This window comes from Oncorhynchus nerka, linkage group LG14 (assembly GCF_034236695.1).
Source record: "Oncorhynchus nerka isolate Pitt River linkage group LG14, Oner_Uvic_2.0, whole genome shotgun sequence".
Classification (NCBI taxonomy): Eukaryota; Metazoa; Chordata; class Actinopteri; order Salmoniformes; family Salmonidae; genus Oncorhynchus; species Oncorhynchus nerka.
In genome coordinates this window covers 29,060,134-29,086,060 of record NC_088409.1, presented here as the reverse complement: position 1 = coordinate 29,086,060, position 25,927 = coordinate 29,060,134, and the positions used below count along the sequence as shown (strand labels likewise).

General features: G+C 45.3%; 1 protein-coding gene across 1 annotated transcript in view; it reads right to left on the bottom strand.

Annotated features, from left to right (window-relative positions):
• The window catches only part of LOC115127445 (transmembrane protein 145-like), an 80,456-nt gene extending 55,135 nt beyond the window's left edge, over positions 1 to 25,321 (bottom strand). Inside the window, exons 1-7 of the mRNA XM_065027941.1 lie at positions 25,078 to 25,321; positions 12,109 to 12,183; positions 11,507 to 11,584; positions 10,566 to 10,652; positions 8,714 to 8,815; positions 4,080 to 4,164; positions 3,655 to 3,726 (exon numbers count right to left, since the gene is read on the bottom strand). Coding sequence (XP_064884013.1) covers positions 3,655 to 3,726; positions 4,080 to 4,164; positions 8,714 to 8,815; positions 10,566 to 10,652; positions 11,507 to 11,584; positions 12,109 to 12,183; positions 25,078 to 25,182 — 604 coding nt within the window. The 5' untranslated portion in view covers positions 25,183 to 25,321. The remainder of the gene's footprint in view (positions 1 to 3,654; positions 3,727 to 4,079; positions 4,165 to 8,713; positions 8,816 to 10,565; positions 10,653 to 11,506; positions 11,585 to 12,108; positions 12,184 to 25,077) is intronic.
• Positions 25,322 to 25,927: the final 606 nt, after the last annotated feature.

Genomic DNA, 25,927 nt, shown 5'->3' with positions numbered 1-25,927 from the left:
AAGACATGCCCCCATGACTCCATAATGACAAGCTCTAATCCTCTACTCTTTGTCTTCATTCCAGAAAGACATGCCCCCATGACTCTATAATGACAAGCTCTAATCCTCTACTCTTTGTCTTCATTCCAGAAAGACATGCCCCCATGACTCCATAATGACAAGCTCTATTCCTCTACTCTTCCCTCATTCCAGAAAGACATGCCCCCATGACTCCATAATGACAAGCTCTAATCCTCTACTCTTCCCTCATTCCAGAAAGACATGACCCCATGACTCCATAATGACAAGCTCTATTCCTCTACTCTTCCCTCATTCCAGAAAGACATGCCCCCATGACTCCATAATGACAAGCTCTAATCCTCTACTCTTCCCTCATTCCAGAAAGACATGCCCCCATGACTCCATAATGACAAGCTCTATTCCTCTACTCTTCCCTCATTCCAGAAAGACATGCCCCCATGACTCCGTAATGACAAGCTCTAATCCTCTACTCTTCCCTCATTCCAGAAAGACATGCCCCCATGACTCCATAATGACAAGCTCTAATCCTCTACTCTTTGTCTTCATTCCAGAAAGACATGCCCCCATGACTCTATAATGACAAGCTCTAATCCTCTACTCTTTGTCTTCATTCCAGAAAGACATGCCCCCATGACTCCATAATGACAAGCTCTATTCCTCTACTCTTCCCTCATTCCAGAAAGACATGCCCCCATGACTCCATAATGACAAGCTCTAATCCTCTACTCTTCCCTCATTCCAGAAAGACATGACCCCATGACTCCATAATGACAAGCTCTATTCCTCTACTCTTCCCTCATTCCAGAAAGACATGCCCCCATGACTCCATAATGACAAGCTCTATGCCTCTACTCTTCCCTCATTCCAGAAAGACATGCCCCCATGACTCCATAATGACAAGCTCTATTCTACTCTTCTCTCATTCCAGAAAGACATGCCTCCATGACTCCATAATGACAAGCTCTAATCCTCTACTCTTTGTCTTCATTCCAGAAAGACATGCCCCCATGACTCCATAATGACAAGCTCTATTCCTCTACTCTTCCCTCATTCCAGAAAGACATGCCCCCATGACTCCATAATGACAAGCTCTAATCCTCTACTCTTTGTCTTCATTCCAGAAAGACATGCCCCCATGACTCCATAATGACAAGCTCTATTCCTCTACTCTTCCCTCATTCCAGAAAGACATGCCCCCATGACTCCATAATGACAAGCTCTAATCCTCTACTCTTTGTCTTCATTCCAGAAAGACATGCCCCCATGACTCCATAATGACAAGCTCTAATCCTCTACTCTTTGTCTTCATTCCAGAAAGACATGCCCCCATGACTCCATAATGACAAGCTCTAATCCTCTACTCTTCCCTCATTCCAGAAATACATGCCCCCATGACTCCATAATGACAAGCTCTATTCCTCTACTCTTTCCCTCATTCCAGAAAGACATGCCCCCATGACTCCATAATGACAAGCTCTAATCCTCTACTCTTCCCTCATTCCAGAAAGACATGCCCCCATGACTCCATAATGACAAGCTCTATTCCTCTACTCTTCCCTCATTCCAGAAAGACATGCCCCCATGACTCCATAATGACAAGCTCTATTCCTCTACTCTTCCCTCATTCCAGAAAGACATGCCCCCATGACTCCATAATGACAAGCTCTATTCCTCTACTCTTCCCTCATTCCAGAAAGACATGCCCCCATGACTCCATAATGACAAGCTTTATTCCTCTACTCTTCTCTCATTCCAGAAAGACATGCCCCCATGACTCCATAATGACAAGCTCTATTCCTCTACTCTTCTCTCATTCCAGAAAGACATGCCCCCATGACTCCATAATGACAAGCTCTAATCCTCTACTCTTTGTCTTCATTCCAGAAAGACATGCCCCCATGACTCCATAATGACAAGCTCTAATCCTCTACTCTTTGTCTTCATTCCAGAAAGACATGCCCCCATGACTCCATAATGACAAGCTCTAATCCTCTACTCTTTGTCTTCATTCCAGAAAGACATGCCCCCATGACTCCATAATGACAAGCTCTATTCCTCTACTCTTCCCTCATTCCAGAAAGACATGCCCCCATGACTCCATAATGACAAGCTCTAATCCTCTACTCTTTGTCTTCATTCCAGAAAGACATGCCCCCATGACTCCATAATGACAAGCTCTAATCCTCTACTCTTCCCTCATTCCAGAAAGACATGCCCCCATGACTCCATAATGACAAGCTCTAATCCTCTACTCTTCCCTCATTCCAGAAAGACATGCCCCCATGACTCCATAATGACAAGCTCTATTCCTCTACTCTTTATCTTCATTCCAGAAAGACATGCCCCCATGACTCCATAATGACAAGCTCTAATCCTCTACTCTTCCCTCATTCCAGAAAGACATGCCCCCATGACTCCATAATGACAAGATCTATTCCTCTACTCTTCCCTCATTCCAGAAAGACATGCCCCCATGACTCCATAATGACAAGCTCTAATCCTCTACTCTTCCCTCATTCCAGAAAGACATGCCCCCATGACTCCATAATGACAAGCTCTATTCCTCTACTCTTTATCTTCATTCCAGAAAGACATGCCCCCATGACTCCATAATGACAAGCTCTAATCCTCTACTCTTCCCTCATTCCAGAAAGACATGCCCCCATGACTCCATAATGACAAGCTCTATTCCTCTACTCTTCCCTCATTCCAGAAAGACATGCCCCCATGACTCCGTAATGACAAGCTCTAATCCTCTACTCTTCCCTCATTCCAGAAAGACATGCCCCCATGACTCCATAATGACAAGCTCTAATCCTCTACTCTTTGTCTTCATTCCAGAAAGACATGCCCCCATGACTCCATAATGACAAGCTCTAATCCTCTACTCTTTGTCTTCATTCCAGAAAGACATGCCCCCATGACTCCATAATGACAAGCTCTAATCCTCTACTCTTTGTCTTCATTCCAGAAAGACATGCCCCCATGACTCCATAATGACAAGCTCTATTCCTCTACTCTTCCCTCATTCCAGAAAGACATGCCCCCATGACTCCATAATGACAAGCTCTAATCCTCTACTCTTCCCTCATTCCAGAAAGACATGCCCCCATGACTCCATAATGACAAGCTCTAATCCTCTACTCTTCCCTCATTCCAGAAAGACATGCCCCCATGACTCCATAATGACAAGCTCTATTCCTCTACTCTTTGTCTTCATTCCAGAAAGACATGCCCCCATCACTCCATAATGACAAGCTCTATTCCTCTACTCTTCCCTCATTCCAGAAAGACATGCCCCCATGACTCCATAATGACAAGCTCTATTCCTCTACTCTTTGTCTTCATTCCAGAAAGACATGCCCCCATGACTCCATAATGACAAGCTCTATTCCTCTACTCTGTCTTCATTCCAGAAAGGCAGGCGCTTTTCACACCCCTTCCCTCCTCCCAGAAAGGACTAGCACTTAAGGCTAGTGTAATTCTGACGTTTGGTGCATTGGTGCATTAATGCCAATGAGACATTTGTGTGAAGATGGGAGTTAAGAGCAGAGATCTCAGGTTAGGATTGGCTGCTAAGTGCTTTTCTGGTGTGAGGAAGACGTGATCTGATCTTGTTCCTCAGGCACTTACAGGCAAAATAACATGAGAGGATGAAGACCAGGGAGAAGATAACCAGGAACGTGATGTCAGTTTCCAGGATCCCTGAGAATAGAGGCATGCGGTTAGGGAGAGGTAGAGAGAGGTAGAGAAATGGAGTGCGAAAGCGAAAGAGAGAGAGGCAGAGATGGTGATGAGAGAGGGGGAGGGAGGGAGAGGAACAGAGAGAGCGACAGAAAGAGAGAGGTCATTAGAACATCAGAATAAGAGAGTAGCTTAATATTGTTTTTCTAAACTGCGTTTCCTTTTTAATCCATTCCACTCATGTTAATCCATCATCATTAATTCATCCATTCCTTCGTTGTAATAATTTGTTCATTTTAATATGCTTTATTGGCCGTGTTAAATAGTGTTGGACGAGCCATTAACGTTCATTCTGTAATCTGTGTCGTTCTCACCAAACTCGTCTGCAGAGAAATGTTGTGTCCAGAAAGACTGGCCATTGGTCAGCTTCATCTCATACTCCAGCTGCAAACCTTCCCCCTGAGAGACAGAGACGGAGACAGAGGGAGAGGGAGACGGAGAGGGAGAGGGAGAGAGACAGAGACGGAGACAGAGGGAGAGGGAGACGGAGAGGGAGAGAGACAGAGACGGAGACGGAGACAGAGGGAGAGGGAGACGGAGAGGGAGAGGGAGAGAGACAGAGGGAGAGACAGAGACAGAGACAGAGACAGAGGGAGAGGGAGAAGGAGAGGGAGAGGGAGAGAGAGAGACAGAGGGAGAGGGAGAAGGAGAGGGAGAGAGAGAGACAGAGGAAGAGACAGAGGGAGAGGGAGAGAGAGAGAGACAGAGGGAGAGGGAGAGACAGAGGAAGAGACAGAGGGAGAGACAGAGGGAGAGGGAGAGAGAGAGAGACAGAGGGAGAGAGAGAGACAGAGGAAGAGACAGAGGGAGAGACAGAGGGAGAGGGAGAGAGAGAGAGACAGAGGGAGAGGGAGAGGGAGAGACAGGAAGAGACAGAGGGAGAGGGAGAGAGAGACAGAGGGAGAGGGAGAGGGAGAGACAGAGGGAGAGGGAGAAGGAGAGGGAGAGAGAGAGAGACAGAGGAAGAGACAGAGGGAGAGACAGAGGGAGAGACAGAGGGAGAGACAGAGGGAGAGACAGAGGGAGAGACAGAGGGAGAGGGAGAGGGAGAGGGAGAGAGACAGAGGAAGAGACAGAGGGAGAGACAGAGGGAGAGGGAGAGGGAGAGGGAGAGGGAGAGACAGAGGAAGAGACAGAGGGAGAGGGAGAGGGAGAGAGACAGAGGGAGAGGGAGATGGAGAGAGACAGAGGGAGAGACAGAGGGAGAGGGAGAGAGAGAGACAGAGGGAGAGGGAGAGACAGAGGAAGAGACAGAGGGAGAGACAGAGGGAGAGGGAGAGAGAGAGAGACAGAGGAAGAGACAGAGGGAGAGACAGAGGGAGAGGGAGAGAGAGAGAGACAGAGGGAGAGAGAGAGAGACAGAGGGAGAGGGAGAGGGAGAGACAGAGGAAGAGACAGAGGGAGAGAGAGAGAGAGAGAGAGAGAGAGAGAGGGAGAGGGAGAGACAGAGGGAGAGAGCGGGGAGTTAGATGGAGCGACAGTGAGTGCACAAAGAGCTCATTTCACAGAGAGGAGTTCAAAGCCTCTAGAGTTTGTGCTGTTGTGCTGTAAGTGAGAGAAAAAAACCTTTGATTTCATCTGCCAGCCAAGACTCGATCTCAGTACCTCCATCAGAGGAGTGAGGAGCATGAACCGTTCACTGTCACAAAATCAATACTAGCCAGGCAGGACTGGGAGAGAGGGAGAGAGAACTTGAGAGACAGAACAGTGAGAGGAGACAGGCAGGACTGGGTTGGAGGGAGAGAGACAGAGAGCAGTGAGAAGAGACAGACAAGACTGGGAGAGAAGGAGAGAGACAGAGAGCAGTGAGAAGAGACAGACAGGACTGGGTTGGAGGGAGAGAGACAGAGAGCAGTGAGAAGAGACAGACAGGACTTGGTTGGAGGGGGAGAGAGAGCAGTGAGAAGAGACAGACAGGACTGGGAGAGAAGGAAAGAGACAGAGAGCAGTGAGATGAGACAGGCAGGACTGGGTTGGAGGGAGAGAGATAGAGCAGTGAGAGGAGACAGACAGGACTGGGTTGGAGGGAGAGAGACAGAGAGCAGTGAGAAGAGACACACAGGCCTGGGAGAGAAGGAGAGAGACAGAGAGCAGTGAGATGAGACAGGCAGGACTGGGTTGGAGGGAGAGAGACAGAGAGCAGTGAGAAGAGACAGACAGGCCTGGGAGAGAAGGAGAGAGACAGAGAGCAGTGAGAAGAGACAGACAGGACTGGGTTGGAGGGAGAGAGACAGAGAGCAGTGAGAAGAGACAGACAGGACTGGGTTGGAGGGAGAGAGACAGAGCAGTGAGAGGAGACAGACAGGACTGGGTTGGAGGGAGAGAGACAGAGAGCAGTGAGAAGAGACAGACAGGACTGGGTTGGAGGGAGAGAGACAGAGAGCAGTGAGAGGAGACAGACAGGACTGGGTTGGAGGGAGAGAGACAGAGAGCAGTGAGAGGAGACAGACAGGACTGGGTTGGAGGGAGAGAGAGAGACAGAGAGCAGTGAGAAGAGACAGACAGGACTGGGAGAGAAGGAAAGAGACAGAGAGCAGTGAGATGAGACAGGCAGGACTGGGTTGGAGGGAGAGAGACAGAGAGCAGTGAGAAGAGACAGACAGGACTGGGTTGGAGGGAGAGAGAAGAGCAGTGAGAGGAGACAGGTTCTGGGTTGGAGGGAGAGAGACAGAGAGCAGTGAGAAGAGACAGACAGGACTGGGAGAGAAGGAGAGAGACAGAGAGCAGTGAGAAGAGACAGACGGGACTGGGTTGGAGGGGGAGAGAGAGCAGTGAGAGGAGACAGACAGGACTGGGAGAGAAGGAGAGAGACAGAGAGCAGTGAGAAGAGACAGACAGGACTGGGTTGGAGGGAGAGAGACAGAGAGCAGTGACAGGAGACAGACAGGACTGGGTTGGAGGGAGAGAGACAGAGAGCAGTGAGAAGAGACAGACAGGACTGGGTTGGAGGGAGAAAGACAGAGCAGTGAGAGGAGACAGACAGGACTGGGTTGGAGGGAGAGACACAGAGAGCAGTGAGAGGAGACAGTCAGGACTGGGTTGGAGGGACAGAGACAGAGAGCAGTGAGAAGAGACAGACAGGACTGGGAGAGAAGGAGAGAGACAGCGAGCAGTGAGAAGAGACAGACAGGACTGGGTTGGAGGGAGAGAGACAGAGAGCAGTGAGAAGAGACAGACAGGACTGGGTTGGAGGGAGAGAGACAGAGAGCAGTGAGAGGAGACAGACAGGACTGGGTTGGAGGGAGAGAGACAGAGAGCAGTGAGAGGAGACAGACAGGACTGGGTTGGAGGGAGAGAGAGAGACAGAGAGCAGTGAGAAGAGACAGACAGGACTGGGAGAGAAGGAGAGAGACAGAGAGCAGTGAGAAGAGACAGACGGGACTGGGTTGGAGGGGGAGAGAGAGCAGTGAGAGGAGACAGACAGGACTGGGTTGGAGGGAGAGAGAGAGAGCAGTGAGAGGAGACAGACAGGACTGGGTTGGAGGGAGAGAGACAGAGAGCAGTGAGAGGAGACAGGCAGGACTGGGTTGGAGGGAGGGAGAGAGACAGAGAGCAGTGAGAGGAGACAGACAGGACTGGGTTGGAGGGAGAGAGACAGAGAGCAGTGAGAGGAGACAGGCAGGACTGGGTTGGAGGGAGGGAGAGAGACAGAGAGCAGTGAGAGGAGACAGACAGGACTGGGTTGGAGGGAGAGAGACAGAGAGCAGTGAGAGGAGACAGGCAGGACTGGGTTGGAGGGAGGGAGAGAGACAGAGAGCAGTGAGAGGAGACAGACAGGACTGGGAGAGAAGGAGAGAGACAGCGAGCAGTGAGAAGAGACAGACAGGACTGGGAGAGAAGGAGAGAGACAGAGAACAGTGAGAGGAGATAAAGTGACACAGAGAAAGAAGGTCAGAGTAAAGGAGAGATTGGGTGAACAAGAAAGAGTAAAAATGAGAGAAAGAGGTGAAGAGAAAGACAGAGAGAGTGACAGACGCTCCAGAGATAGTAAGAAATGAGAGAGGGTGGAAGGCATGTATTATATTGGCAGTGTGCAGGCGAGGTAAGGCTGGGCGAGACGGGGAGAGTCCCTGGGGCCATGTGGGCCGGAGACAGAGCTTTAGCTTCAGTCCTACACCATTAGGCATCATGTCCGTCAACAGCCCTCCACTTGCTGCCGTGACAACACAACACACTCTCCAGGAAACATCCGCTTCAATCCTGTCTGTCCCTCTTCACAAACATTCACTCTCTACTAACATCACAACACTGCCAGTCAGTGTGTGTATACATTGGCCCTGCACACACACATACAGATGCAGACACTTGCGACACACACTTGTGCATCCATATGCACACACAAAAGCATGCAAGCACGCATACAGACAAGATCTACACTGAGTATACCAAACATTAGGAACACCTTCCTAATATTGAGTTGCACCCTCAGCCCCCCCTCTCAATTCGTTGAGGATGGGCTCTACAAGGTGTCGAAAGCTTTCCACAGGGATGCAGGCCCATGTTGACTCCAATGATTCCCACAGTTGTGTCAAGTTGGCTGGATGTCTTTAGGGTGGTGAACCATTCTTGATACACACAGGAAACTGTTGAGCGTGAAAAACCCAGCACAATCCATTTTTGCCTTCTGAATGGCACACAATCCATGTCTCAATTGTCTCAAGGCTTAAAAATCCTTTAACCCGTCTCATCTACTTCATCTACATTGATTGAAGTCGATTTAACAAGTGACATCAATAAGGGGTCATAGCTTTCACCTGGATTCACCTGGTCAGTCTGTCATGGAAAGAGCAGGTGTTCTTAATGTTTTGTACATGTCAGTCTGTGAGTGTATTTGTTGTGTGTGTGTGTGTGGGGGGGGGGGGGGGGGGGGTTGTGTGTATACGTGTGCGGGCGGTGTGTGTCATCAGAGTAACAAGCCATCAGTGAGAAGTGAAAGGTCAGTGCTCACCCCACACTTGCTGAGAGCGATGTACCACCATCTCTCCCTCACCGAGCGGAAACTACGACCTCCCACACAACTCAGCACCTCCTCATCTCCCTCTCCTTCCACCTTAGAGACAGAAACAGCAGAAACAGAAGAGAGAGTTGATATATTAATAGAGAAGACGCTCACACACTCTAAAACACATTGAATCAACACATCCTAACACATTTCCAAAGAGGGAGTTACACCCAGACCCCTCTGTCTCACATACACACACTCCTCACACCTCAAAATAGCTATTTTAGTTAGAACTGAATAACTAAAAACAACCACAGTCCCATAGGCAAACATACAAGACAAGCCCACATATACAGTGCCTTCAGAAAGTGTTCATACCTCTTGACTTATTAAATTTTGTTGTGTTACAGCCTGAATTAAAAATGGTTACCAGTCTCCCAGTCTTACCCGTCTCCCAGTCTTACCCATCTCCCAGTCTTACCCGTCTCCCAGTCTTACCAGTCTCCCAGTCTTACCAGTCTTACCAGTCTCCCAGTCTTACCAGTCTCCCAGTCTTACCCGTCTCCCAGTCTTACCCGTCTCCCAGTCTTACCCGTCTCCCAGTCTTACCCGTCTCCCAGTCTTACCCGTCTCCCTTTACCAGTCTCCCAGTCTTACCCGTCTCCCAGTTTTACCAGTCTCCCAGTCCCTGCCACTGAAAAGCATCCCTATGGCATGAGTCTGACACCACCATGCTTCACAGTAGGTGTTAGACGGGTGATGAGTTGTGCCTGGTTTTCTCCAGACATAGCACTTTGCATTCAGGCAAAATAGTTACATTTTTATCTCAGACTTTTTGTCTCATAGAATCTTTTGCCTTATGATCTCAGTCTTTCATGTGCCTTTTTGTAAACTAGAGGTGTGCTATCATGTGCCTTTTTCTCAGGAGTGGCTTCCGTCTGGCCACTCGCCCATAAACCCAGATTGGTGAAGTGCTGTAGAACCTTCAAACTCAACAAACTCAAAGTTCCAATGCATTTTTTTCTTATTTTCCTTTAATCAGGGACTGATTTAGACCTGAGACACCAAGCGGGTAAAATTAATTATCAGGTAGAACAGAAAACCAGCAGGCCCAGGACCTCGTAGGGGAAGAGTTGAATATCCCTGCTGTAGAGAGTTGTCCTTCTGGCAGATTCTCCCATCTTAGCCAAGGAACTCTGTAGTTCTGTCAGAGTGGTCAATGGGTTTTTGGTCTCCTCCCTGACCAAGGTCCTTCTTGCCCAGTTGCTCAGTTTGGTTGGACAGCCTGCTCTAGGCAGAGTCTAGGTAGGTCCATATTTCTCCCCATTTCCCAATGATTGGAGACCACTGTGCTTTTGGAACCTTTCAACATTAGGAATTGTTTTATACCCTTGCCCAGATATATGCCTCATCACTATTCTCTCTTGGAGCTCTACGGACAGTTCCCTGGACTTCATGGTCTGGTTTTTGCTCTGTCATGCACTGTCAACTGTGGGATCTTATACAGAAAGGTGCATTTCTAAATCATGTCCAAACTATTTTATTGGCCACAGGTGGACTCCAATCAAGTTGTATCAACATCTCAAGTATGATCAGAGGAAACGGAATGCGCCTGAACTCAGTTTGGAGTGTCATAGCAAAGGGGTGTGATATTTCATTTTAAAGAAATTTACAAAACATTTCAAAAACATGTTTTCACTTTGCCATTATGTGGTATGTATGTATTTTTTATATTTAATCAATTTCATTTTGAATTCAGGCTGTAACACAACAAAATGTGGAATACGTCAATGGGTATGAACACTTTCTGAAGGCACTATATAAGACAGAGAGCTGTAGAGGTTGTCCATGTTCTTACCACACAGCCAGACCAGGTGTAGCGCGTGGTCAGGTTGATAACCTGGTTATTCTCTGGTCTCAACACCGCCTCCTTCTGGTAGCAGTCCTGCGGTCAAGAAATACAGTCAAGAATAATAAAGAAACTGTGTCATACACATATCACATTATGCACAGGTACTGGACGAACTAACCACTAATAGGTACTGGACGAACTAACCACTAATAGGTACTGGACGAACTAACCACTAATAGGTACTGGACGAACTAACCACTAATAGGTACTGGACGAACTAACCATAGAAATATAATGAATAGAAAGAGAATCGCCATTCAAGTCAATGATGGCATAATCAGTGGACTGGCAGCCATTTTGAGTGCACCCATATTCCCAGTTGGTATTAGATAGAACGTCGCAAGAAGAAAAGGACTCCCGTGGGTCTTGCGGGATTCCAGTAGGAATCCTCGAGGGGGGTGTCAGCGCACCGCTGGAGCCGCGCCTCAAGGGGGGGGGGGGGGGGGGGGTACTGTCACGACTTCTACCGAAGTCAGCCCCTCTCCTTGTTCGGGCGGGCGTTCGACGTCACCGGCTTTCTAGCCATCGCCGCTCCATTTTTCGTATCCATTTGTCTTGTCTTGTTACCATAAACACTTGGTTTTCATTTCCCCAATGAAGCTACTTGTATTTAACCCTCTGTTTCCCATCATGTGTTGTGTGTAATTGTTTTCATGTTAGGTGGTGTTAGTTTACACGCTCTACTTTTACCTTCCGTTTCTTGAGCGCGTTTTATTCATATAGTGCTCTTGTTTTTTTGGAACTATAATATTAGTGCTCCTTTTCATTATAATCTGCTCTCCTGCACTTGACTTCGCCTCCAATACACCATCCTGACACACACATATATACACACACAGAAAGACACACACACACGCCAAGCATGACACAGAGTAGTGGTTTCTCACCTTGTCCGGCTTCTTGTACACAGCTGGCCACTGAGAGCTGTCATCAAAGTAGAGCAATATATTCTGACAGCATCGCGACTAAAGAGGAGAGAGAGAATGGAGGAGGGAAGGAAGGGGAAATGAGGAGGGAGGAAAGGGGGCCTAAGATTAATACAAGACTGCCTCAAAGTCTGCAGGCCCCTAACAGCAACCAGAGGAACACAGAAAGGAGGACAAAAAAAGAGGAGAAGATAGGGTAGAGGACAGGAAAGGGTAAATGTATGGATAATATAACAGGAGCAGACAAAGGTAGGTACAATTACCAAGGACAGAAAGAGTGATGAAATGAATTTAGAGGAGAGAGAGGGAGAGAAAATTAATCAGTGAGGAGAGAGACAAGCGAGAGATGGACATAGAGGAAGGATGATTTGTAAAACAAAGTTTGTCAGACAGAAAATAAGAAAAGAATAGGGTACAGTGGGACAATATGAGAGAGAGAGGGGGGACAGACAGACAGACAGACAGACAAGCAACTCACTAAGAGGGGGAGAGCCAACAATACTGATGGAACGGAATAAGAAAAGAGAATGATAGACAGGGGGTCAGTTGTACTATAACCTGACCTTTTGGTAGCGGAACCGGAAGTCCAGACGTCCAAAATCAGTGAGAAAACAGAAGCGAGTAAGGAACAACCAGTCCTGTTTAGAGTGGGGAACCAGAGCCGGGCGAGGAGGAGGAGGGAGACAGGGGCATAGGGTAGAGAATGGGGAGAGAAGAGAGGGATATGAAGGTGAGATGGGGGAGAGAGCAGGAGAACCTGGCTGTAATATTCAACCAGCATCATACCAAGACATTGTGCTGATGGTATACAGTTCTTCACTGTCCTTCCATAAAGGCACTGCAGCAGGGTATCAGTCAATGGGCTGTGCTGCAGATGTAGGCTGACAGACACAGGCTGTATAGAATTGATCATCAATAAGGGATCGGTGTCCCTATACCGGGACGGTTGAGCTAATGTGAGCTAATGTTGTTAGCAAAACAGTTGTAAGTAACAGCAAACTTTCCAGGACATAGACATGTCTTATATGAGCAGAAAGCTTAAATTCTTGTTAATCTAACTGTACTGTCCAATCTACAGTAGGTATTACAGTGAAAATATACAGTGCTATTGTTTGAGGACAGTGCACAACAACAACAAAAACGTATCACGACATCTGGTTTGATACATTCACCTCTGAAGGTAAATAATGTGCTTGCATTCAGTAATCTTGCTCTGATTATTCATCCGGAGGGTCCCAGAGATAAAATGTAGCATAGTTTTGTTTGATAAAATCAATTTTTATATTCAAATGTGCTGTAAGAACTGGGTTCTACAGTTTGAACCCCTGTGCTGCCTCTGGCTCCACACCCACCCCGCCCGGCCATCTAGATGTGTGAAAGTTAGTGTACAAGCTAATGATCCATCATGTATGACATTCCTAGGAGTGTGTAAACTTACATTTTGTATTACCATATCATTTTTGTAAATTCTATATACTTAAGCACTTGAAAATGAATACATTTACCAATTCGGCACATTTGGGCAGACACATTTGGATCAATCTGAAACTTTGCACACACGCGGCTGCCATCTAGTGCACCTCAATCTAAATTGCGCCTACGTTGCAATATTATATCATGGCCTTTCTCTTGCATTTCAAAAATTATTATCTTTTACCAGATTAAATGTGTTATATTATCCTACATTAAAATTTCAAATTTCCACAAACTTCAAAGTGTTTATTTTCAAATGGTATCAAGAATGCGCATATCCTTGCTTCAGGTCCTGAGCTACAGGCAGTTAGATTTGGGTATGTCATTTTAGGTGAAAATAGAGAAAGGGTACGATCCTTAAGGGGTTTTAAACAAGACATAAAAAATGGAATTTACAGCTGTACTATATCTCATAGATAGAGAGCAAATCCGTAGCCATATGTCAGAGAACAAGCCATCTGTAGTTAACAGTTAACACATTCAGCCATACAGTCCCAGTCAAACGTTTGGACACCAACTCATTCAAGGGTTTTTCTTTATTTGTATTTTTTACAATTTTCTACATTGTAGAATAATAGTGAAGACATCAAAACTATGAAAAAACACATATGGAATCATGTAGTAACCAAAAAAGTGTTAAACATCTAAATATATTTTATATTCTTTAAAGTAGCCACCCATTGCATTGATGACAGCTTTGCAGACTCTCAACCAGCTTCATGAAGAATGATTTTCCAACAGTTTTGAAGGAGTTCCCACATATGCTGAGCACTTGTTACTCATCCCAAACCATCTCAATTGGGTTGAGGTCGGGTGATTATGGAGGCCAGGTCATCTGATGCGCCACTCCATCACTCTCCTTGGTCAATTAGCCCTTGCCATTGTCCTGTTGAAAAACAAATAATAGTCCCACTAAGGGCAAACCAGATGGGATGGCGTATCACTGCAGAATGCTATAGTAGCCATGATGGTTAAGTGTGTCTTGAATTATAAATAAATGACTGACAGTGTCACCATCACACCTCCTCCATGCTTCACGGTGGGAAACACACATGCAGAGATTATCCGTTCACCTACTTTGCGTCTCACAAAGTCACGGTGGTTGGAACCAAACATCTCAAATTTGGACTCATCAGACCAAAGGACAGATTTCCACCAGTCTAAAGTCCATTGCTTGTGTTTCTCTTAGCCCAAGTAAGTCTCTTATTATTATTAGTGTCCTTTAGTAGTGGTTTCTTTGCAGCAATTTGACCATGAAGGCCTGATTCACGTACTTTCCTCTGAACAGTCGATGTTCAGATGTGTCTGTTACTTGAACTCTGAAGCATTTATTTGAGGTGCAGTTAACTCTAATGAACTTATCCTCTGCAGCAAAGGTAACTCTGGGATTTCCTTTCCTGTGGAGGTCCTCATGAGAGACAGTTTCATCATAGCGCTTGATGGTTTTGCAAATACACTTGAAGAAACCTTAACATTTCTTGAAATTGACTGACCATGTCTTAAAAGTAATGATGGACTGTTTTGATAGCCCTCTTTGCTTATTTGAGCTGTTCTTGCCATAATATTGACTTGGTCTTTTACCAAATAGCGCTATCTTCTGTATACCACTCCTACCTTGTCACAACACAACTGATTGGCTCAAAAGCATTAAGAATGAAAGAAATTCCGCCAATGAACTTTTAACAAGGCACACCTGTTAATTGAAATGCATTCCATGTGACTACCTCATGAAGCTGGTTGAGAGAATGCCAAGAGTGTGAAAAAGCTGTCCTCAAGGCAAAGAGTGGCTACTTTGAAGAATCTCAAATATATTTTGTGTTATTTCATAGTTTTGATGTCTTCACTACTATTCTGCAATGTAGAAAATCGTAAAAAATAAAGAAAACCCCTTGAGAAGGTGTCCAAACTTTTGACTGGTACTGTATATCAAGAGGTCTAACTTCCAGACCCGCTGAAGCATACAGTACTACATACTGCACTTCAATGTATTTTATTGTCCTAGATTGTACTGTCCTAGGCTAAAGGTGTATCCATGACTACAGAGCAGTCACAAAGGAGGAGAGGTGGTGGGGCTGGAGACCTGGGGTATATCATATGACTGCCCAAGGACTGTGAAAGACCCCCTTGTTAGGCTCAGACACAAACACACCAAACCTCCATTCCCCCATTATTGTCATAGCAACTGCCACATGCTGCCTGAGTTTGCAGCTGCCATAGAAACCATGAAAGTCACTGCACTCACTCAGAAATACACACACTCCTTTCTACTTCCTCCTCTCTTTCACACACACACACACACACAACCCCGTAAATGAATCTGTATTTCTGTGTTGCACAGACAAATTAATCTAATTTTAGACCATTCCTTAACGTCTTTCCATTTGTATTGACCATCTCTCTCGCTCTAGCCGTCTTTCTGTATCTATGACCTCTTCTTCGATCTGGCTGGGCTGTTTGGGGCCTGATGTTTTCAGTTGCTGATCACTTCCAGCCATGCAGTCCTGTCTTACCCTGGTCATACCCAGTAAGGAAATAGAGTCTAATAACAGTGTTTCTGAGTTCTGTCTTACCCTGTTCTTACCCAATAAGGTAGAAATGGTCATCAAAATTGTTAAAAGGTCCCAAAAAATTATATTCCCCTTAAATGCAACAGTTGAACAATGGATGAAGATACTCCAAACGTTTAATCTTTATATTCCATCAGCTATTGAACTTTAGCACATCATGAATGGAGTTCTGGCATTTTGGTGGGAATTCAGCTATATAGACATTTTCTTACTGTATCAGATATTTTTTATATATATTTTGTGTTCAAATGAAGACAATTATATGTGACATATTTGCATAAATACACCATGTATATTTGCATCTATGAATAAATTAACACCAGGAGAGTAACAGGGCTGAAACCACCAAAAACTTGCTCTGTCTACCCTACCTGCAGTCACCTGTGCTGTCTACCCTACCTGCAGTCACCTGTGCCGTCTACCCTACCTGCAGTCACCTGTGCCGTCTACCCTACCTGCAGTCACCTGTGCCGTCTACCCTACCTGCAGTCACCTGCTCTGTCTACCCTACCTGCAGTCACCTGCTCTGTCTACCCTACCTGCAGTTACCTGTTCTGTCTACCCTACCTGCAGTCACCTGCGCTGTCTACCCTACCTGCAGTCACCTGCTCTGTCTACCCTACCTGCAGTCACCTGCTCTGTCTACCCTACCTGCAGTTACCTGTTCTGTCTACCCTACCTGCAGTTACCTGTTCTGTCTACCCTACCTGCAGTCACCTGTGCGGTCTACCCTACCTGCAGTCACCTGTGCTGTCTACCCTACCTGCAGTCACCTGTGCTGTATACCCTACCTGCAGTCACCTGTGCCGTCTACCCTACCTGCAGTCACCTGCTCTGTCTACCCTACCTGCAGTCACCTGCTCTGTCTACCCTACCTGCAGTCACCTGCTCTGTCTACCCTACCTGCAGTCACCTGCTCTGTCTACCCTACCTGCAGTCACCTGTGCTGTCTACCCTACCTGCAGTCACCTGCTCTGTCTACCCTACCTGCAGTCACCTTCTCTGTCTACCCTACCTGCAGTCACCTGTGCTGTCTACCCTACCTGCAGTCACCTGTGCTGTCTACCCTACCTGCAGTCACCTGTGCTGTCTACCCTACCTGCAGTCACCTGTGCTGTCTACCCTACCTGCAGTCACCTGCTCTGTCTACCCTACCTGCAGTCACCTGTGCTGTCTACCCTACCTGCAGTCACCTGTGCTGTCTACCCTACCTGCAGTCACCTGTGCTGTCTACCCTACCTGCAGTCACCTGTGCTGTTTACCCTACCTGCAGTCACCTGTGCTGTTTACCCTACCTGCAGTCACCTGCGCTGTCTACCCTACCTGCAGTCACCTGCTCTGTCTACCCTACCTGCAGTCACCTGCTCTGTCTACCCTACCTGCAGTCACCTGTGCTGTCTACCCTACCTGCAGTCCCCTGTGCTGTCTACCCTACCTGCAGTCCCCTGTGCTGTCTAGGCAGCTTAATTAATTACTGTTGTTGTCATGTTGCTTAACTAAGAAACAATGCTAATACAGGATACCCTCAGATTCAAAAATAAATGTACCCCCCTCCTCAATGATACAAATATTTTCATGCCCCTTCCTTGTACTGTAAAATAAACTGCACCCCCCCCCCCAAAAAAAAATACTCTAAATAATGTTTACGCCCACAAATAACAATAACTGTAACGACCCTGTGTTTATAAACATGGCTAAAGACTTTGCCACTTCAGCATTCTTTGTGGCACAGTCGAGGCCAGGCAGGGCTACGGGCCAGAAGGTTGAGGGTTCGCTGACCACCACAGACGATCTCACTCTCCCTGGCTGTTTCATTACACTACGATCAGAGCTGGCTGCAGACAATGATCAGCTAGGGGGAAAATCAGATTTTCAACATTTTAATGCCATATTTATAATACTACAAAATATATGCAATTAATTTTCCACCAACAGGTTTCTGTGCCAATGCACCACACAACCAATAAATAAAGTATACCGACGTCGGGCACTTCAATATCATGGTTTGCGTTTTCAATACCACAATACATACAGTTGAAGTCAGAAGTTTACATACACCTTAGCCAAATACATTTAAACTCTGTTTTTCACAATTCCTGACATTTAATCCTAGTAAAAATTCCCTGTCTTATGATCACAACTTTATTGTAAGAATGTGAAATGTCATAATAATAGTAGAGAGAATGATTTATTTCAGCTTTTATTTCTTTCATCATATGCCCAGTGGGTCAGAAGTGTACATACACTCAATTAGTATTTGGTAGCATTTCCTTTAAAATTGTTTAACTTGGGCCAAATGTTTTGGGTAGCCTTCCACAAGCTTCTCACAACAAGTTGGGTGAATTTTGGCCCATTCCTCCTGACAAAGCTATTGTAACTGAGTCAGGTTTGTAGGCCTCCTTGCTAGCACACGATTTTTCAGTTCTGCCCACAAATTTTCACTAGGGTTGAGGTCAGGGCTTTGTGATGGCCACTCCAATACCTTGACTTTGTTGTGGCAAAATGGCTTAAGGACAACTTTGGAAGTATGCTTGGGGTCATTGTCCATTTGGAAGACCCATCTGGAACCAAGCTTTAACTTCCTGACTGATGTCTTGAGATGTTGCTTCAATATATCCACATAATTGTCCTTCCTCGTGAAGCCATCTATTTTGTGAAGTGCACCAGTCCCTCCTGCAACAAAGCACCCCCACAACATGATGCTGCCACCCCCGTGCTTCACGATTGGGATGGTGTTCTTCGGCTTGCAAGCATCCCCCTTTTTCCTCCAAACATAACGATGGTCATTATGGCCAAACAGTTCTATTTTGGTTTCATCAGACCAGAGAACATTTCTCTAAAAAGTAGATCTTTGTCCACATGTGCAGTTCCACATGGGGAACTGCACATGGGGGTTTTGGAGCAGTGGCTTCGTCCTTGCTGCACGGCCTTTCAGGTTATGTCAATATAAGACTCGTTTTACTGTGGATATAGATACTTTTGTACCTGTTTCCTCCAACATCTTCACAAGGTCCTTTGCTGTTATTCTGGGACTGATTTGCACTTTTCGCACCAAAGCATGTTCATCTAGGAGACAGAAGGCGTCTCCTTCCTGAGCGGTATGACGGCTACGTGGTCCCATGGTGTTTATACTTGCATACTATTGTTTGTACAGATGAACGTGGTACCTTCAGGAGTTTGGAAGGAGACTTGTGGAGGTCTTGGCTGATTACTTTTGATGTTCCCATGATGTCAAGTAAAGAGGCACTGAGTTTGAAGGTAGGCCTTGAAATACATCCACAGGTACACCTCCAATTAACTAAAATAATGTCAATTAGCCTAACAGAAGCTTCTAAAGCCATGACATAATTTTCTGGAATTTTCCAAGCTGTTTAAAGGCACAGTCAACTTAGTGTATGTAAACTTCTGACCCACTGGAATTGTGATACAGTGAATTATAAGTGAAATAATCTGTCTGTAAACAATTGTTGGAAAAATTACTTGTGTCATGCACAAAGTAGATGTCCTAACCGACTTGCCAAAACTATAGTTTGTTAACAAGAATTTGTGGAGTGGTTGAAAAAAAAGAGTTAACGACTCCAACCTAAGTGTATGTAAACTTCTGACTTCAACTGAAGATTGTCAATCTGGACAAACAGAAAATGCATTCCTCCTTACCTTGTAGGTTTACCCAGTATCATAGGTTTGGCTTGACAATCAAACTTTTTTGTGTTTTGCAGCAGATGTCTCTTGATTGGATTGATTGATTTTATTTGCCAGTAAAACATTTTTTTATATATACACACACACACACAGTACCCACGTCAATTCAACATCTGTATTGAAGTGTTTGGTTCTAGGTGAGCGAGGAATAGCCGCTCGGTTTGGAGAAGAGGCAGAGAAAGCGTCATGAATCACTGGGCCTGCCTGGAATATATGTTTCGGTTAGCTGGTAATTGCCGGCTTTTGGCCAATAAAATTTTTTAAAATCCATGAAGGTTCAAACCAGTTCGTAAGAGTTTAATTAAATTCTGAGCGCTTTTTTTGTTATAATATCCTTCTCGTATTTTCCCTATAAAAATATACTTACTTTTGATGTTACCCTAATAAAGTTTAGAAATTTGTGTGAAAGTTTGATGTGGCTCTTAGCATATTATACTGCAGGCCTATGATATTAAGGGAGTGCGCACCGACAGTAGAACATGAGGTGAGGAAAACTATTTTAGGCTTACCTGTATTTATTTTCTAAATTGTGTTAATTCTGTGATGTCATCAACGGGAGCCATGTTTTTTACTCCTCAGTTTGCTCAGAGCGTGATGAGGAGGGTTATGTATGCTCCGGTCTTTTGAATGCACAAGAAAAGACAAGCAAAAGTTATATCGTCACTGATTTAGTGTTGCATTACTGTTTATAGGAATATATTAATGTGACTGGGAATAATGTTTGAGTGCAACTTTACAAGGCTAGCCCAGCTACTGCTAGCTCTGTTGTGGGAGAGGGTCTCTTTCAGGTACCGACAGCATGAGTTTTCTTACGGACATTCGGTCTTTTATCAGGCAAATATACTTGTATGTGAGTCCAGACGGCAGCAGTAACTCTTGCTTGTATTTGTACCCATTCCATGCAGGTATGTTGAGAAATGTGACGATTTTGTATTTCATGTTTAATGTGCCTAGTTAGCTGTTGTTTATTTTTGTTACCTGTCCAGTCATTTAAAAAATGGCGTTGTTACTTCATTAGTATGCCTCAGGTATAATGGTACACGCTAAGAAATATTGAGCACTTATTAGCAGATTATTGGTGTAAACATTTATAAAACGAATGAGTCTTTTGAAAATATGAACATGTACATTTTGTATAATGTATTTTGTTGTTGATGCTTTTACTCCTGAGTTTGCTCAGCGCGTGATGAGGGGAGGCAAATATACTTGTATGGGAGTCGAGACGGCAGAAGTAACTTTTGCCTTGTATTTGTATCCATTCCATGCCGTCATTAAAAGAGAGACAACTGGCAGAATTGTGTCCAGAGCCTTGTCTTCCACCTACACCTCACCAGAACCCAACGCAGAAAAGTACCAGTACAGAGCCGGTTACATATTCTCACTCAGCTGTGCCTCACAAGTAATACAACAACTGATTTTATTACCGATGTGATCATATAGCCAGCCTTCCTCAAATGTTAAAATATCATTTTCAAAACGTCCCGAGAAGCCTACTGCTCAAATCTCATTATTACACTATTGTTTTAATAGGTTAATGTTGCATAGGTTTACATTTTTTAAGTAGCGTAAAAATTGAACTGTAGTTCTCGGCTTGCATTTTGACTCGGTGATCTCGACTCAAAAGTTTGGTGACCACTGCTATAGCCTATTACAGATCTGGACAAAGGATCCACCTACCACTATTGTCACTTCGGCTCCCAAGTGGAGCAGTGGTCTAAGGCACTGCATCTCAGTGCTAGAGGCGTCATTTCCTCGGTCATAACGTTAATGAGTCAAGTTAACGAGCGGGTCGCAGGAGCCAAATTAAAGCAATCACTGCAGCAAGATTTTAGTGACAAGTGGATTTTGCACTCCTCAAACAGGAAATATATGGCTGAAAAAAGATCCTCAGGTGGGCGGGGCATGCACTTAAGGAACAGTAAGGAAATAGAACCTAGTCTAACAGCAGTGTTTCTGAGCAGGCCAGTCCAAGCTAGCCCCAGTCCATGCAGCTCAGTGTAAGCCTAGCCCAGAGGGCACCTGTAGTCCTGCCCTAGGCCCAGTCGGTCTCAGTGGAGAGTAGTAGGGAAACAGGAGCAGTGGAACAGTGGATGGGGTGTCAACCTTAATCCTCCTTAGTCCTCTCATTACCCCACAGCCACTGCATTCTGGTGCAGAGACATTGAGCCAGTGTGTGTATGTGAGTGAGTGAGTGTGTGTGTGAGTGAAAGAGGGTGTCAGAGGGTGTGTGTGGTTAGACAGCCCATTAATCAAGTGCTAGGCCTCAATGCAGTATCCGGTCACTACTACTCCCTCTCTCTCCCTCTCTTGGCCCTCTGTCTGTCCCTTCTTTCCTCAATCTCTCGCTCTCCCGTCCTCTTTCCCTCTCTCTCCCTGTCCCGTCCTCTCCGTCTCTACCCACTCACGCTGTCCCTCCCTTCCGCTTTCCCTCTCTGTCTCTCCCCCTCTCTCCAGAACCCAGTTTGCTTGCTAAGCCTCATGAACAATTAATTACCAATCAGCTATAGTCCAGTCACCCCGGGACCTCTCAATGATTCATTGGTAAGGCTACACAACGGTGCAACACAAACACACTCACTTGCCTAAACATACTCACAGCCACATGAAATCACAATCACACACAAACATAAATAAACTCACAAAAACCTAACCTAACCTATAATTCTTCCCACCATCACTGAACATACCTATAATCCTCCCCACCATCACTGAACCTGATCATACCTATAATCCTCCCCACCATCACTGAACCTGAACATACATATAATCCTCCCCACCATCACTGAACCTGAACATACCTATAATCCTCCCCACCATCACTGAACCTGATCATACCTACAATCCTCCCCATCACTGAACCTGAACATACATATAATCCTCCCCACCATCACTGAACCTACCTATAATCCTCCCCACCATCACTGAACCTGATCATACATATAATCCTCCCCACCATCACTGAACATACCTATAATCCTCCCCACCATCACTGAACCTGAACATACCTATAATCCTCCCCACCATCACTGAACCTGAACATACCTACAATCCTTCCCACCATCACTGAACCTGAACATACCTATAATCCTCTCCACCATCACTGAACCTGATCATACATATAATCCTCCCCACCATCACTGAACCTGATCATACATATAATCCTCCCCACCATCACTGAACATACCTATAATCCTCCCCACCATCACTGAACCTGAACATACCTATAATCCTCCCCACCATCACTGAACCTGAACATACCTACAATCCTTTCCACCATCACCGAACCTGAACATACCTATAATCCTCCCCACCATCACTGAACCTGATCATACATATAATCCTCCCCACCATCACTGAACATACCTATAATCCTCCCCACCATCACTGAACCTGATCATACCTATAATCCTCCCCACCATCACTGAACCTGATCATACATATAATCCTCCCCACCATCACTGAACATACCTATAATCCTCCCCACCATCACTGAACCTGATCATACATATAATCCTCCCCACCATCACTGAACATACCTATAATCCTCCCCACCATCACTGAACCTGAACATACCTACAATCCTTTCCACCATCACTGAACCTGAACATACCTATAATCCTCCCCACCATCACTGAACCTGAACATACCTATAATCCTCCCCACCATCACTGAACCTGAACATACCTACAATCCTTTCCACCATCACTGAACCTGAACATACCTATAATCCTCCCCACCATCACTGAACCTGATCATACCTATAATCCTCCCCACCATCACTGAACCTGAACATACCTATAATCCTCCCCACCATCACTGAACCTGATCATACCTATAATCCTCCCCACCATCACTGAACCTGATCATACCTACAATCCTCCCCACCATCACTGAACCTGATTATACATATAATCCTCCCCACCATCACTGAACCCGATCATACCTATAATCCTCCCCACCATCACTGAACCTGATCACACCTATAATCCTCCCCACCATCACTGAACCTGATCATACCTACAATCCTCCCCACCATCACTGAACCTGAACATACCTACAATCCTCCCCACCATCACTGAACCTGAACACACCTACAATCCTTCCCACCATCACTGAACCTGAACATACCTATAATCCTCCCCACCATCACTGAACCTGAACATACCTATAATCCTCCCCACCATCACTGAACCTGATCATACCTACAATCCTCCCCACCATCACTGAACCTGATCATACCTATAATCCTCCCCACCATCACTGAACCTGATCATACCTACAATCCTCCCCACCATCACTGAACCTGATCACACCTATAATCCTCCCCACCATCACTGAACCCGATCATACCTATAATCCTCCCCACCATCACTGAACCTGATCATACCTTGCCTGCTGATTTGACATGTTGTACTCTACTGTGACTTTGAGGTGGAGGAGTGAGGCTGTGTGTGTGTGTGACCTTGGGTGGGAGTCCGCAGACAAGACTGATGTGTTGAACAGTCCCACGACAACACACACACTATATCAACATGTCCAGATGAGTGTTGTTTCAGTCCATTCAGAGCAGTGACATGGTGTTTGAGGGAAGACACAGCCCTGGGTCAGACTAACACACACCATGTAAGAGAAGAGGGTATAGAGTACTTCTGGCATGAGCTGGAGATCTAATATGGATTATGTTATTCATAAGCATTTCTGATATCATACACTAGTGTATTTAGCTAGTTAACTATATTATAGTTTGTCAATTTTCAATAGCTCTTGATTGGAAGCCACATGATCTGATAAGTAGCCTAAGTGTTTCTACATATGAGAGTGATTGATTTTAGACCATTTTTTATATATACGTACATAAGGGCACTCCAGCCCATGACGCCTCCACATACAATAAGAAAATCCTCAAGGATAACACAAAGTTATTTCCATTGTGGTCCTTCTGAAGAGGGAATGGGGAAGAGGGAATTAATTATATTGTGTAGGACAGGTGTTAGCCTACTTTATGAGTCATGAATGTCATGGGTTAAATATCACACCTGATCATCAAACTGTTATGCAGAAGTGGGACACTAAAAGAGCTGAGATGAGAAGAGTTATGAGAACTCAGTGCACGGGATAGTCGCGGCTGGCGCACATCTGTCTGGTGCACACGGGAACAATATGAGCACAGCATTTAAACGCGGAAACAGATTCAATCAGATAATAGTATCGTTGATATTGATAATAGATTGATATCAGAAGACTGTTTTATATTGATAGGATAGTGTTAAGTGTTGGAGCACAGCTGATGTGAGATGATGACAAATAATAAACAATAATATGCGACGTGAGCGACAACTGACGTACACCTGTAACGGCGGGGTTACCGTTATTATATGCGAATGATGGATGTGAGTTATTTTGGTTACAGTGAAGGATATCGCCAACACTTGGCGCTATCACAAAGAAAAATAAATGCTAGATGGATTTGCAAGTCACATTCTCGTAAACATGCACAGCTTGCTTCTACCGTTCGGTGAGAGCCACAGAGCCAGAACGATGTAGATAGAAATATAAATACGCTCACTGACACACATAGAGATGCGCACAAATACAAGGCAGTATGGACAGCCTGTAACATCTTGGAGGAATTGCTTGGTTTGGAATACATATGAACAGGCAATTTCGGAGCGCGTCACACTCGCAATAGAATATAAACACCGAAAGGCTTTAGGCTACACGAGAAGGCGCTGACGAGTGTAATAATGGTGTCATTGTCACAAGTGATACATTAGGTATCAAACACCTTACCTCCTTGGTATTTACGATACCTCTCACGTATTTCCCCAGAACCGAGCCAACGCCGAGAACGCTGGACACCACGGCCAGGCACAAAAGTCTCTCGCAAACCTCCATCTTATCCCAGTATTTCGCTACTCAGTGGTCGTCCCGGCCCCACTTGCCAATCAACTAGAATGCAGGAAACGACAGTATCCGAGAGGGAAGCAGAGAAGACACAGGGCGCGCGTTCTAGTCTTTTGCCGATGCATGTGGCCCCAATAATTCAGGTGTGAGCGCGCTTTGGATACGCGCCCCTACTCCTTTCCCACTCACTTGTAACAGAGGCAGAATGCGCGTTCTCGCTCTCAGATTGCGACACATTCAAGAGACATACATCAATCACATTGAAATTAATTTGTTACCTATTTGATCAAACATTTTCGATGGGTGGGGTTTTCACTCACATTATAGGCCTATTGTTCACTTTTAGCCTAGACCTATAGAATTGAACAAGACTACACCTTCTAAAGGTTACACCTTCTAAAATCACTACACAAAGGATAGGCTACATGATTTTCACATGTTCAGATAAAAGTTGCATGTAAAGTTTAATGAATGTATTTATGTTTGTTTTACATTTTGTCTTGTCTTTAATCATTACACACTACCGGTCAAAAGTTTCAGAACACCTACCCATTCAAGGGTTTTTCTTTATTTTTTTTACTATTTTCTACATTCTATAATAATAGTGAAGACATCAAAACTATGAAACACATATGGAATCATGTAGTAACCATAAAAAGTCAAATAAATCACAATATATTTTATATTTGAGATTCTTCAAATAGCCACCTTTTGCATTGATGACAGCTCTGCACGC